The sequence below is a fragment of the Cydia strobilella genome, chromosome 13, assembly GCF_947568885.1.
Source record: "Cydia strobilella chromosome 13, ilCydStro3.1, whole genome shotgun sequence".
Classification (NCBI taxonomy): domain Eukaryota; kingdom Metazoa; phylum Arthropoda; class Insecta; order Lepidoptera; family Tortricidae; genus Cydia; species Cydia strobilella.
In genome coordinates, this window is record NC_086053.1 from 17253574 (window position 1) to 17269004 (window position 15431).

Sequence of the window (15431 nt, forward strand, 5' to 3'; positions counted from 1 at the left end):
CAACGTTTGCTTATACTGTTGGTATACATTTGTGTTTATCAAATTCTACTTTAATTTTTTGGCAATTTTTTGAAAACTACTCTATATTGCCGATGACGCGCGCTGGCGATCTCAGTATTCTCAGTACCGCAGCAGAGCTTGAAGAGGTCGGACCTGTGTCGGTCGGCTCCGCACGTTTTCGACGGCGACAACGAGGTTTTTTATCGTTGTGTGCGGCAGGCGCCGTGTAAAACGCTATACTGTGTGCGTGTAAATTGCGACTGAGAAACTTTGATCCGAGTACTGCATTTGTTTTTATAGTATAGTAACATAACAAACTTCCAACATTAAAAATATTTGAAATGACCTGACATTTTATAGGTAGTAAATTTAAAAAAAAACAGCCAAGTGCGAGTTGGACTGGCGCACAAAGGGTTCCGTACTATTACGCACAAAACGGTAAATAAATCACGCTTGTTGTATGGGAGCCCCACTTAAATATTTATTTTACTCTGTTTTTAGGGTTCCGTACCCAAAGGGTAAAAACGGGACCCTATTACTAGGACTCCGCTGTCTGTCTGTCTGTCTGTCTGTCCGTCTGTCACCAGGCTGTATCTCATGAACCGTGATAGCTAGTTGAAATTTTCACAGATGATGTATTTCTGTTGCCGCTATAACAACAAATAATAAAAACAGAATAAAATGTGGTATTTCCTATAAAAAGGGACCTTATTGTCGATGGCGCTTACGCCATTATAAACGATGCTCCGATATAACTAAGACTGAACTTGTATAAGTTTTTAATTATGTATTACTCATCCTCCTTATGAACCCTGGCAGTACCTAGTGGAACTTAGGTTTGGTGCAACATAGGCGCACACTGTTTTGGTCATTCGACTCGTCTTGATGAGCAACTTGGGAGAGCAGTACTCATGATAGAGCTGATGTTGAACCCTGGCAGTACCTAGTGGAACATAGGATTAGTGCAACATAGGCACACGCTGTTTTAGTCATCCGACTCGTCTTGATGAGCACTTAGGAGAGCAATACCCATGATAGAGCTGATGCTGAACCCTGGCAGTACCTAGTGGAACTAAGGTTTGGTTGACATATCAGTCAAATTTGATATTTTCACTGAAAATTATCTTTTTGGGATAGAATTTAGCACCAAGTAACATTGTTAAGTGTAGATTTATATTATCTGTCAAAATTGACATTTTTGACAGTTTTGGATCCCAGATCGAAACGGCTTGTCCAATTTTGATAGGACCTTCAACATTAGTCATGAAATGGAAAATGTAGTTTGACACATCTGTCAAAACTGTCAAAATTGACAGTTTGACAGTTTTTGTCATTTTTTGTAAAAATTAACATGTTTTGTTAAAGTTTGGTACTAAGTGACATAGTTTAGTGTTGTTTTACATATCAGTTAAATTTGACAGATTGACAGTTTTTGTCATTTTCATCTTTTTGGGATATAATTTAGCACCAAGTGACACTGTTAAGTGTAAATTTATACAATCTGTCAAAATTGAGATTTTGTGACATTTTGACATTTTTGGATCCCAAATCGGAACGGTTTGTCCTATTTTGATAGGACCTTCAACATTAGTCATGGGATGGAAAATGTAGTTTGACACATCTGTCCAAAACTGTCAAAATTGACAGTTTGACAGTTTTTGTCATTTTTAGTAAAAATTAACATGTTTTGTTAAAGTTTGGTACTAAGTGACCTAGTTTAGTGTTGTTTGACATATCAGTCAAATTTGCCAGATTCACAGTTTTTGTCATTTTCAGTGAAAATTATCTTTTGGAATATAATTTAGCACCAAGTGACATTGTCATGTGTAGATTTATACAATCTGTCAAAATTGACATTTTATTTATTTATTTATTATTTATTTAAGCTTTATTGCACAACACAGGAAGGTACAGAAGGCGGACTTAATGCCTTCTTAAGGCATTCTCTACCAGTCAACCTGTAAAAATTGACAGGTTTTGTCATTTTTAGTGAAAATTAACATGTTTTGTTAAAGTTTGGTACTAAGTGACATAGTTTACTGTTGTTTGACATATCAGTCAAATTTGACAGATTGACGGTTTTTGTCATTTTCAGTGAAAATTATCTTTTTGGGATAGAATTTAGCACCCAGTGACATTGTTAAGTGTAGATTTATACTATCTATCAAAATTGACAGTCTGTGACATTGTATGTATGTATGTATGTATGTATAAACTCTTTATTGTACAAAGACATAGAACACAAATATGGCACAGAAATAGGCAGTACAAAGGCGAACTTATCCCTTTAAGGGATTTCTTCCAGTTAACCTTTGAGTAGATGAGAATTGATGAAGAACGGTAGACAAATATAGCACTGCGTACAATAGACTAAAGTCAATAAATTTAAATTTATAAAATGAGCGAAAATAAATAAAATAAGATAAAAATTTGAAGTAACAGTATAACAAATATATATAATACCTACGTTTTATATAATAAATATACATCCATAGTCATAAACAGTTAATTCTGGTCCGATAGCCACAGTTTCCTTAACTGCCCCTTAAGCGATGCAACGGACCGCGATTTCCTTAAGGAGGGAGACAACTCATTCCAAAGCTGACATTTTGACAGTTTTGGATCCCAAATCGAAACGGCTTGTCCGATTTTGATATGACCTTCAACATTAGTCATGGGATGGAAAATGCAGTTTGACACATCTGTCAAAACTGTCAAAATTGACAGTATGGCAGTTTTGTAATTTTTTGTGAAAATTTATGTTTTGTTAAAGTTTGGTACTAAGTGACATAGCTTAGTGTTGTTTGACATATCAGTCACGTTTGACAGATTGTCAGTTTTTGTAATTTTCAGTGAAAATTATCTTTTTGGGATATAATTTAGCAAACAAACCATGTTAATTTTCACAAAAAAAGACAAAAACTGTCAAACTGTCAATTTTGACAGTTTTGACAGATGAGTCAAACTACATTTTCCATCCCATGACTAATGTTGAAGGTCGTATCAAAATCAGGCAAGCCGTTTCGATTTGGGATCCAAAACTGTCAAAAGGTCACCAACTGTCAATTTTGACAGATAGTATAAATCTACATTTAACAATGTCAGTGGGTGCTAGATTCTATCCCAAAAAGATAATTTTTACTGAAAATGACAAAAACTGTCAATCTGTCAAATTTTACTGATATGTCAAACAACACTAAACAAAACATTAACTTCAATGGCCATTAACGTCTCAAAAATTTAATTCGAATTAACTTTAATGCAATTGGTGCGTAATGCAATTGGTTAGTTTGACACATCTGTCAAAACTGTCAAAATTGACAGTTTGACAGTTTGTGTCATTTTTAGTGAAAATTAACATGTTTTGTTAAAGTTTGGTACTAAGTGACATAGTTAAGTGTTGTTTGACATATCAGTCAAATTTGACAGATTGACAGTTTTTGTCATTTTCAGTGAAAATTATCTTTTTGGGATATCTTATAATTTAGCACCAACGGTTACCCTGTACCTGTACCAAATGTAATGACGAAACATGTAAACAAGCGAGTATAATTTCTTTCTAAGATAAAATAATTCTTTTATAATACAAAAGTAAGTACATTTGCACTGGATTTAGTATTTTCGTACCAAATAACAATAATTAGGATTTTAAGTTAGTGTCGTTATAATTGTTTTCAATATGCTTCACGAAGGATCAAGATTGTTTAATCCATCATTGTAGTGCGATCGAGAGGGAAAACGTGGTAGAAGGGATCGGCATACTGAGCTCGCACAGCCCGCCGCAGCGCGTAAAATACCTAAACTCGCTCAACGCCGAAATGTAATAGCGCTCTTAAATTGTGTTTTTTATGAAAATTATTTACATGGGTTCTGTTTTTACTGACCTCCACACTAGCCAATGCCTAGGTCCCGTAAGTAGATTGATTTAATTATCTAAACACTCGAGCTGACAAATTACTTATGAGTTCTGGCAGTATTTATAAACGTTTGTCAAAACTAACATACGGTTGAGCTTCATTTGTTCTTATTTGTCATTTAGACATTTTGTCCTGCGTCAGGAATGTTTGCCGAGGCGCGTACCGACGACTTTTATGCGATCAGGCGAAAGCGGGTCGCATCTATCCTAAATCGCATCCGACGCAGCGACAACGGGATACTGAAGGTCATCGCCGATAGACCTGATAGTTCCATCCTGTGTGCATGGGTCAAAACCATTAAGTAGGCATATATCGACATTTGTTATGCGTGTATCTGTTGCTCTTTTGACATGAAATCATTATTTATATGAATTTAAATTAAGAGAAAATGGTAAATTTTTGACATTCTAATTATTATTCTAGTCTATATTATTTTGAATCTGACATATTAATTATTTAAATTTATTGGATTTTGATTTTATTGTTAAAAGTTTTGTTTTTATTTTTAATGTATTTACTAACACATAGGTATAACGATGGTACTAACAATATTGTATGGAATTTTAAATGTTCTGAAATAAAGATATTTTATTTTTATTTTTATTTTATTTATTTTTGTTTGTACGAAAGTGACAAAACTTACAGAGGTTAGTAAAATTTTATGAATAAGGAGGCCACTTCGACCTTAGGTACAATCATTTTGTTATCATTTACCGTGCGCGGCAATGTACGGGCAAATACGAGCGAAAATAACACCATGTTGAAAACAGAATGTAATTTGGAATTGGCCTCGAAGTTATCAAAGGATACCCATTTTAAATTACCTGTTCCTTACCTTCCTTATGCACGGAATGTTTGAGAAATCGCGTAAGCGTGTGACGTCAGTGCGCGGGCCGACGAAACACGGACCGTGCGTACAACACGGACGCAGCCCGGAGACTGAGGAGCGGGCGGCGCGGAGGCGCCGGAGGAAGCGTAAATGAAGGAGGGAGGGGGAGGGGTACGAATGGCACAGACTGTGCCGCACAGTGAATAGGCGCGGAGGTCATGAACCGTGCCGTTGGTGTCGGGCGGCTTAAAAAAACGAATTCTGTTCCGGGTTGGTCCGGATATTGAGTCCGGGTCCGTTCCGGGTATTGACAGTGTAAACAATTTGCACGTCTGCATGCAGGTTGAATATGCATGGACTTATCCATAAGATCTTGCCTTATTACAATATCGTAAATAAAGATACCTATTTTGTTTTTTTAACAGGTTACTGAAACTCTGACAAGCTGTACGTATTTTATAAAATACGAGGTGCTACTTGAGCACTTTCTATCTCTCTTTATTTCTCTCTTCTCTAATCTATTTTAAATACGTCATATTGACTTACGTAAGTAAGTATACACGGTGTTTTTAGGGTTCCGTTTGAATGGCATTGTTAATTTTTAATTTTTACTTTTTTCGTAAAAAGTAATTAATAGCGTTGTTGGTTACACTTACATTATTATTTAAATCCACCAAACAATTGAAAACTATGACATAATATATCAATGACATTTCGAATATCGATCGTCAGAGATAGCTTAGTACCTACAAAGAGGATATAATAAGATAGAGCGGTACTGTCATAGTAAATTTTGTAACCACTGTAAATTCACTGCCATCTATCGACATACTTTAAAACTAAAAATTAAGATTTATAAAAATACGTTAAAATGTATTTAAATATGGTTAAATGATTTTATTATTTGAATTTTTTATTTTTATATGATTTTGACCCATGTTCTTTCACTGATATGCATTAAAATTATAAATAACAAACGAAACCGTCAACGCCCTCTATACGAGAGTAGGCCAAAACTAGTGGCGCCATCTGATCGAGAATCAAATTTTCGTGATGATCTATTACGGAGTTATATCTATCTTTGGTACCTACTTGCGTTTAGTAGCAAATCCACTAATCAATATGTAAACAGGCCCTAAGGCAAGTGTACACGCTCGTTACGGGCCTTATCAGATGAAAATAAATCGATTATCTCCAAAATTTAGTTAATTAGAATACCGGTTTCTTTGAGATCAACGGACTTTTAAAAAAAACAGCTGGTATATTATGTATTGCACCACAAAAGAAAATTATTCAAACAGATTTGTCTTTCTGTCCGTCCGTATGTCTGTTCTGCTGACCGATCGAGTTGAAATTTGGCAAGTCGGTGACCCAAAGATGAACGAGTAATGTTCAATAACATTTTTTTGCAGGCCCCCACAGACAACCCAAGGAGAAGAAAGCTTTTTACAGGCTTCCAAAAATTAATATTCCAACTAAAGCCACGCCTTAAGCCTTAAGCATGTGAGCTTTTTAAGCCTGTGAGGCTCGTACGTCTGAAAGGACAGTATTAAGGACCCCGACTATATTGAATTCGAACTTAAGCCTATTCTTATTACATGTGTAGGGTCCTTTATCCGTGAACTACCGAATACCAAGGGACCCGACCTGTATCTGTGTCAATAGAAGGGCCGAAGGATCGAATAAATAGTGACGTCATCAGCCCTGTCCAAAGAGGGACCCCTGAGGGACTCCGAACTCTCGACAATCTAACCTCGACCTTATTTACGTTGGGATAGAGTTGATATTTGAATGTGGGTTGTGAGTGTTAGGGGTTGCGATCAAACATAGCCGTTCTCAATGGCTCTCGTAATGAGGAGACTGATTTTGCATGAGACATGAGATGGGCTATTACGTATGTACAGTGTGTGTACAAAGGTTTGCACAGACAATCCATTCTAATAGGGTAGATATTTCTGAAATGTGGTTAATTATCTTTCTCTTATAATTATAAAACAATTATTCACGATCGGTGAGTTTGCCTTTGCATTAATTTTAGAAAAAATGTGGAGCTTTTGGAAAAGGAAAATTACGCACATAGGTAAATAGTTAAAGCAAACTTAATAATTATGTGTCTACATGGTCTCTACATACATATTTCTTGTAATCCTGTATAATGTTTTTTTTTTTGCCAGAGAGGATGCAGGATAATTGTAGTTTCAGCGCATCTATAATTTGCCGGATTATGTGATTCGTGATTCCCATACACCCCAAGAGCACTTATACGTAATTACGTCACTATGACGTCGCTGACGTCACTTTGCTACCTGGGCAATATGGATTCCACACAACTGCAGTTTACTACATTCGTAATTCTACACAGTCTATATTTTGACGCAATCGGGATTATTCCTATTCGCGATTCTACACAAAATGAGTTTGTCGCAACTGCAGTTTACTCCATTCGTAATTCTACAGTCACAAATATCGATTGTGTAGAATTACGAATGGAGTAAACTGCAGTTGTGTTACTGGAATCCATATTGTATGGGAATCACGAATAGGAAGAATTGCGTGTGTACATCGCATAATCCATTACGCTTCCAATGTGTGGTGGAGAATATTAGCGTTATTGATAAACCTTTGTAAATGAGGGCTAACGCCGCGTAACGCGTATGAATTCGCCGCTAGGGGCGCTAGTGTAGATGGTGGTCTTTTCCATAGTTCGAAATGTCAAATGTCACTTGTCACTTCAATGACTGACAGCTGTTCTTCATCAACAGAGGCGCTAACTGGTGAGCAAAAAAACGATAGCCCTCATTCGAACAAAATATTGATTATCATTTGTACTTCCTTTTAATCCTTTATTTTGACACTTTTGTTTGATAAAAGGAGACCAAATTTAACAGTTTTATAAGAGGCTGCTAACTTTTAATTAAGGGGGTATATCCCGTAGGTATATCAGTTGCCTACACTTGGCAACACAGTCAATAAATCCGAGTAATGCGTGTATCATGGCGATCATATGGCGATAGAGTGTATCAGGCACACTACTGCACATTAGTAGACCTTATGCCCATTGCAATAAGGTTGTTCAGTCAACAGGTATATGGGTTTGTGTCTGACAGATTGACAGCTGTGACGCGGGCCGAGAGTGCGTTTGACAGTTGTTTAGTCTATCCGCATTGGTACATTGTTCGACAAAACAGCACGTAGATAATAATATGCTTGTTATTTACTGGCGAAACTGGTCAGTAGGTACCTAGTAATTTTGTAACTACGAAAAATATGAAAAGATGCAATAGGGAATATTATTACGCGAAACGTGGCGAAACTCTGCGCAGAGGGCGCCACTGCTACTATCTGAGGTTCTATCGTGCAACAATAAAATCGAAATTTCACTCTTGCATATTCGAGCGATAAAGAGGCAGATAGCGAAATTTCGGATTCGCGTTTCCCGGTAAGTCCTTTGTAAATAAATTAATGTCATATTTTATTATCTCTGAACACTTGACAAAAAACTGTTAAAGGTACAGTATGTATAAGTTACTCTATGTTTAACTAAACGGGCTAGTGATGCACTCTGGTGGCAGAATCGGACCCCCTCGAAGGGACCTTCTATGGCGTCCCTTACCTAGAATCATAGAGTAACTTAAGGGGCCCACTGACTATCAGTCCGCCGGACGATATCGACCTGTCAGTTGTTCGGAACTGTCAAATTTTTGTTCTAACTGACAGGCCGATATCGTCCGGCGAACTGATAGTTAGTGGGCCCCTTATTAGAGCGGTACTGTCATAGTAAATTTTGTAACCCCAGTAAATTCACTGCCATCTCTCGACACACTTTAAAACTAAAAATGAAGATTTATAAAAATACGATAAAATGTATTTAAATATAGATAAATGATTTTTTTATTTGCATTAATTATTTTTATGATTTTGACCCATGTTCTTTCACTGATATGCGTTAAAATTGTTAAATAACAAACGGAACCGTCAACGCCATCTATACGACAGTAGGCCAAAACTAGTTGCGCCCTCTGAACGAGAATCAAATTTTCTTGATTTTCGAGGCACGTTTTTTCCTTAGACTGTATCCATCTATTACGGAGTTATATCTATCTTTGCCTAGAATCTTTGTTTGCAGATTAGGTGAGCTTTTGTCTCTTTTACAACGTAGCTTTGATGATTAATAAGGACGAAATATATAATTATAATACTCGTACAGATAAATTCCTGAATTTAATTTAAACGAGGCATTAAAAGTCACACAAGCCGAACCGTCCTCATACAATTGCAGTTATACTTTCATTTTAAACAATTTTTTTCTGAAATAAAATGAGACACGAGTTTTGTATTCGGAACTTCTACTCGCTCTAATTTCTTTGTAACAATTGTACCACCTATTACAATTTCTAACAATGAGGGCTAACGGGTATGAATTCGCCGCTAGGGGCGCTAGTGTAGATGGTGGTCTTTTCCATAGTTCGAAATGTCAAATGTCACTTGTCACTTCAATGACTGACAGCTGTTCTTTAGTCTTTTGGACCACCATCAACAGAGGCGCCTGGACTTCCGGTTCGATCGCCATCTTGATAGTAGCCTCGTGATTAATTTCTTTGTTTTTTGCTCATTAATATTGTTTAATGTGTAATATCGATAGCTTTATTATACAGTAATCTAATGTGGTAGTGTGCAGTGAATGGAGAATTAATCTCAAAGCGTGTTTAACCACTATTCTGGAATCACCGGCCGGTAGTCCACGTGCTTCTCCTAAAATCCAGCTATCGGTTTTACGAGACAACTACAACAACCACCGAACAACGTCATGCTCTAAGAGCATTTGGTATTTCTACCTCTAACCGTGTCTGGCTAGAGCCCTAGAGGCCCATAATTTTATTGTTTACCGTACACTGGCTATGGCCGATGGCCGATATGTTTTAATCAAGAAATATTAATTCGATCCCACGTGGATCCCACTTTGACGTTGGCGAAATCATCGACAGTATCGATGGAGCCATACTACCTGAAAAATTGAATTGAATTGAACAGAGGCGCCAACTGGTGAGCAAGAAAACGATAGCCCTCATTCTAGCAACGAAAACTACTACCAGAAAGATGTACATATATGTTACGTAAACGATCAGGAAAATGAAAAAAAATGAAAATGAAAAAATATATATTTAAGATAAGTATAATAGGTACAATAAACTTATTGAGTAACGTATATTCTATTCATGTCAATATTGTCAAGGTTCATGTAGTAATTTAAAGAAGTGAAAAAATTTATTGAAAACACATTTACATGACATTACAGTGTATAAAAAAAAAATGGAATTAAACAATAAACTACAAAACTAACTAAAATATTTTATTCAAAAAGACCTCCGCGAGCTGTACCGGGTGCAAAGGTGCCCATCACACTTGCCGCGTTACCACGTTGGATAGCGATGGCCAACCTTTGCACCAGGTACGAACCCGCGCGAGCATCAGAGGTCCTCTCCCTAATCCTATGTCCCACCTCCCTAATAAACGATATGGCGTCAGACAAAAGCATTAAAAGCATTTCTAATTTAAAAGCATGTTTGTGTCTTTTTAAAATATGAGCGTCGCGTCGCTTTGATTGTATGTGAGAGTTTTTTTGGTGGCGGGTTCGTGTGACTCTTAAATTGTATTTGTCTTAAAAACATCACACACAGTCCAACAAACGACATTCATATTCACAGAAAACGCCTGAAGCAACAAACATTTAATTTCCATTACTTCCGGGCCTAAAAAAACAGAAAAGTTTCTTATTAAATTGATACAAAGGAAGTTCGGAATGGGACTCGCTGTGTATGTTTCGTATTGACAGAGGCCGACGGGTGCGAAGGATGAAGCCCCCCTCCACCTTTTGGTGGGTTTGAGCCTACACCCTCTATAGTTCCCATTGTAAAAGCCTTGCTGTGAAATACTACTGACATTAGTTTGGTAAGTGCTTTGGGAGACTAAATAGGAATGTTATGGAAGTGATTATGAGATTAGCGTAATAGTCTAACCCGTACGTATAAAAATACCGCAAATCGATGTACAGGTTAGCCGTTTGGCACACACATACTAGAGGCCAAAACAAAATTTTTGACCCGCAGTTCCTAAAAGAATTTCGCTGGGGGAGTGGTAAAACATTTTTTTTTTGTATGGAAAAAAAAACAAAACCTATCGTAAGTGCTATCATACGAAAGGGCTCTTTGAGGCGATTCTAAAAATATATCAAATTATTACATTTCGGGCATTTTTTTTTTAATAAATACAAAAAGAATTTCTGAAGGATACGATATTTTGTGTCAAAAACAAAACAAACTATACCAACCGATGAAAAGGCGCAGTTAAAGGGTTAAAGAGGTATTTCCCGTTCGATATATGGATATTACGTATCATTTTATGATTAATATGTACCGTATCTGCAGTACAGTTCCATAAGTCTCGTGAAATAGGTATTGAAGTAGAACTGTGTCACTTTGTAAAATTGAAAAAAAAAAAAATGTTAATGATATTATTTTCAAAATTGCTTTCTTAGGGTTCGATATCAAGATATTACGTATCATTTGTGGTATATTGAGGTATATTAATTTGCGGAGATATAGTGAGTACTCTGTAGTGTATGCTCGTTAGGGTCTCCCCAGATATATCGACGCGGAATCGGCAAAACCCGATAGAAGAAAGCCTTCAATATGCGTCCATGCCGATTAATCGATAATAAGACAATATAAATACCGCAGCAAAATTTACGTTGATTCAACTTACCCCTGTTTTAACTCACCTCGGTCTCCCTTACTAAAATGACAGTCCGATTGCCCCAATTTGTCAAACCGATCTGTACTTTTTAATACAAAATTGGTACTAGTACTACTAACCATATGAGTTTTTTTATTTAAGTTTTCATTTCATTTTAAGTATTCGGTTCTAATTATGAAGTCGTTAAAGTTTACCACCGACAATTAACCCGTCTTCCTTGTAATTACAACATGTCCCCCGGTCACATTAAATCGTCACGTGCGTCGTAACACCGGCGGCACGTCGCCGGGACGTGGCCGGAACGTGGCCGGAACGCGGTCGTAACGGCCCCAGCACGTGCCGCGATTATTGTCGCGCGATAAACTTTTTTACAATCGCCATTAACTTCCGCGTTAATTTAAAGATCTCGATTGAAGTTTTAGTGTGAGAATTTATGCGATGTCTGACTGAGGTGCGCCATTTTGGAAGCCGTTAAAATACGGAAAGATCAGAAAGTGGAATTAAAAACGCTTTCCAGTCGTTGCATGGTAATCGCTTGAGAAGCAATTTTAACTTCTGTTTTTGTAAAGCTTGAAGGGTATAAATATGATCTAAACTAATCAAAAGGATTGATTACCATTGAGAAAGTTTTGCGCAATATTATTTTCGTCCTAGGATGTTGTTTTGTTGAGTGATAAAACGGGGTACATTTCCAAATAATTGACTGCTATGGATGACGAAGGGTGTGATATTTGTCTATAAAACCATTTAAATAATTATATTGCAATGCAATTATATGTAGTTTTTAATCAAATTTTAATTCACTTTTGTTGCTGAGTTCTTTCTGGTAATATTTTCTTCTATTGAGGGGTGCAATAAAGAGTGTTGTAAAGCCCTCCGCCAAATGGTGCACTTGAATTAACCGCAGTCTCGCAAGTCTCGACCCTGGACCGTATTTATTTACCGCGGTGTCCGCAGTAACATGTTACGTGTGCGTGTGATCAAATAAGAGAAGGGTGGCGACACCCGGCACGTTGAGCAGACATGCCGACGGCCAGAGGTATAACATAAATACATGACTATTATCTTCTCATAACGAGAAGCGTTGGGAGCCTGGTAAGCACTAAAGCCCAAGTGTGTTAGATATGTTGTAATTTGTAATTTAGTATAATTTTGAGTAGTTTTAGGATACTTTTTATAGTTTTAGGATAGTTTTTGCTCGTTATATTTCTTTCTTGCTGTGCATGCTTGCTTTGGATGGCATCCTTATGCAATACCTACCACTCATGTACTCTTTGTAACTATGTTGAATGTTGTCTGTTTAGTGTGCCTTTTAAATAAAATAAAAATATGTACTTTGGAACGCTGAAAAAATGATGATTTTGATTACATGATTGATTACATGAGCTCTATATAGTGACGACCGGTCTGGCCTAGTGGGTAGTGACCCTGCCTGTGAAGCCGATGGTCCTGGGTTCGAATCCCGGTAAGGGCATTTATTTGTGTGATGAGCACAGATATTTGTTTCTGATGGGTGTTTTCTATGTATTTAAGCCTCCTTGGTCTTACCGTGGGACTTAGTCAATCTGTATAAGAATGTCCCTATAATATTTGTTGGTATAATGGTTGTGGTTGCCATATAAAGGTGTTCACGTACACTAAACGCTGCATGTCAGCGTGTTATAAATTATATTCCATGGTAAAGCCTGTATATAAATTATTTAAAAGGCCGTTAGCTTGAAGTTCTAATTCTAATTATAATTCTTCCAACAGATTTCAACGAACCAAAAAATCCGGTGTTCTACTTTCTTCTTGCGCATTTTTCCTGATTTCAATAAAGGCGAACCTATTTATTTTTCTTTTCACGATGTTCTCTCACGATTGACTCATCCTGCCTGCCCTGCGGCCATATAATTATAGGCTCACTGCTCACGTTAGCAAGGGTTGCGTTATCAGCTGATCGGTACGTGACGTCACGCCCCGTATCCTATCTGTAGGTGCCTAATCAATCTGCCCTTCAGCCCTCGATGCTTTTGGAGTCTTTACTTCATTGTTATTGTAATTATAATTAGTAGTCGAAGTACGCAACGTTCTGGAGAAACGTATCTACAGTCTAGTACTGCCATCCATGTGGAGAAAATGGAAATGTTGTTGCGTAGAGCGATGACGGAAAAAAGCGGCAGATATAAGTAAAGGATAACTCACGTTAGACCGGGCCGTGTCCGGGCCGGAGCTTCCGGCGCTTCGTTTTCTATGGAAAGCATCACGTGATCACCTGTCATAGAAAAGTAAGCGCCGGAAGCTCCGGCCCGGACACGGCCCGGCCTAACGTGAGTCATCCTTAATCCGAAAAATTCCTCGAAGCACTCTATACGATAGAAAACATATATATGAGTGACCTAAATACCAGCGTAATAATTATCTATAACTCGCATGAGTCACCGCCGCGATGTTTTCGCCACCACAACAATGGGTATTTATTGACATGGAGCGCCATTGTTGTCCCCTACTGCGGCAGACAATTAATTTACCGGCACGTGTCAAGTAATCTGATATTATGGCTGTGTTTCACTCTGATTGACACTTATCGATGTTTTATGTAATAATTAATTGATTATGGGTTGTTTCATATTATGTGTGTAGTAAAAATATTAATAAATGCCTAGTGTGGGAAAATATTCGTGATTTGCCCAATTCTAACCTGCGGATGCGAAGCGTGGACACTGACACTCAGGAAGAAAATATGATGCTAGTGGCCGAGAGGAAGATACTCCGTAAGATACTAGGCCCCAAAAGAAGACCGGATAGAAGCTGGACAGTCCTTAGGAACCATGAGATTGAAACCTAGTGGCTGAACCTAACATCATGGGAGGGACTAAAGCTCACAGGCTCCGTTGGTTGGGACATCTTGAGAGAATGGATGAGGATCGGAACGTGAAAAGAGCATACCTGGGCCGCCCAGCAGGAAAACGTCCTATCGGACAGGGTGGAGGTGGATCTGCGCGAACTTCGAGTCACCAATTGGCGAGAGGTCGCACAGGATCGAGAAAAGTGGCGCTGTCTTGTGTCGGAGGCCAAGTCTCATTTTGGGTCGCTGAGCCAACGGAGTAAGTAAGTGAAAATATTGCAAAATTCGACCTAGTCCCACTATATGTATAATCCTTATATTGATATGAGTTCTAATTACTAAACAGTGAAAAATCTAGACTTATATTTACCGGGATATAGACCGTGATTACCTTTTGTCACCCGTGAACATGATGCATGTAACTGCGTCGAAATATCGGGAGCTCACAAATAATACAAAAGGTAATCCCGGTCAATATAAGTCTAGTGAAACTAACCGTGAATCATTCAAAACTCTAAGTGAAAAATCTTCCGAAAAATGATATCGCTGACATGAGAATAGGTCGATAAAGTCAGGCAATAGGTACCTACTCAATTTTTCATCCCTCTGATGAGACGGAAGTGAACAGTAAACAACACATTAAAATGCGGCTGCGGCTTGAAAAATGAAAACCTCTGTTTGATACCCTGTTTACTCTCCCTGTCCATTTGCAGGTCCTTTCAGCCTTCCGGGTATATAAATATCCGGGTATATATGTAACCACAGACAAAAAGACATGTAAGAATATAAGAGTCACCTATGTACATTTCCGACCCATGCAGAAAAATGCGAGGTATTAAAAACAGAGTATGGAAAACAAGACAATTAAAAAGAGAGCGGAACTACGTTTGAGTATGAAAAGGTGCAATTCGGCCGAGCTTGCCGGGGACTCCTAACACTTTCGCTGTGAATTGTCTAAAGAAAACCCTAAATTGCTCAACAATTAAAGTCCGTATGAGTAACGATTAAGGTATACTCGTACACACACTACATAACAAGTTAGGGGTGTCCTTTGCTTGAATTACATCTCGTTCTACTGCCTCTTACGTTTAAACTGCAGGATGTA

General features: G+C 37.7%; 1 protein-coding gene across 1 annotated transcript in view; it reads right to left on the minus strand.

The window, feature by feature from the left end:
• LOC134746939 (uncharacterized) overlaps positions 1-15132 on the minus strand; it is a 299672-nt gene extending 284540 nt beyond the window's left edge. Inside the window, exons 1-2 of the mRNA XM_063681511.1 lie at positions 15123-15132; positions 14051-14061 (exon numbers count right to left, since the gene is read on the minus strand). Coding sequence (XP_063537581.1) covers positions 14051-14061; positions 15123-15132 — 21 coding nt within the window. The remainder of the gene's footprint in view (positions 1-14050; positions 14062-15122) is intronic.
• Positions 15133-15431: the final 299 nt, after the last annotated feature.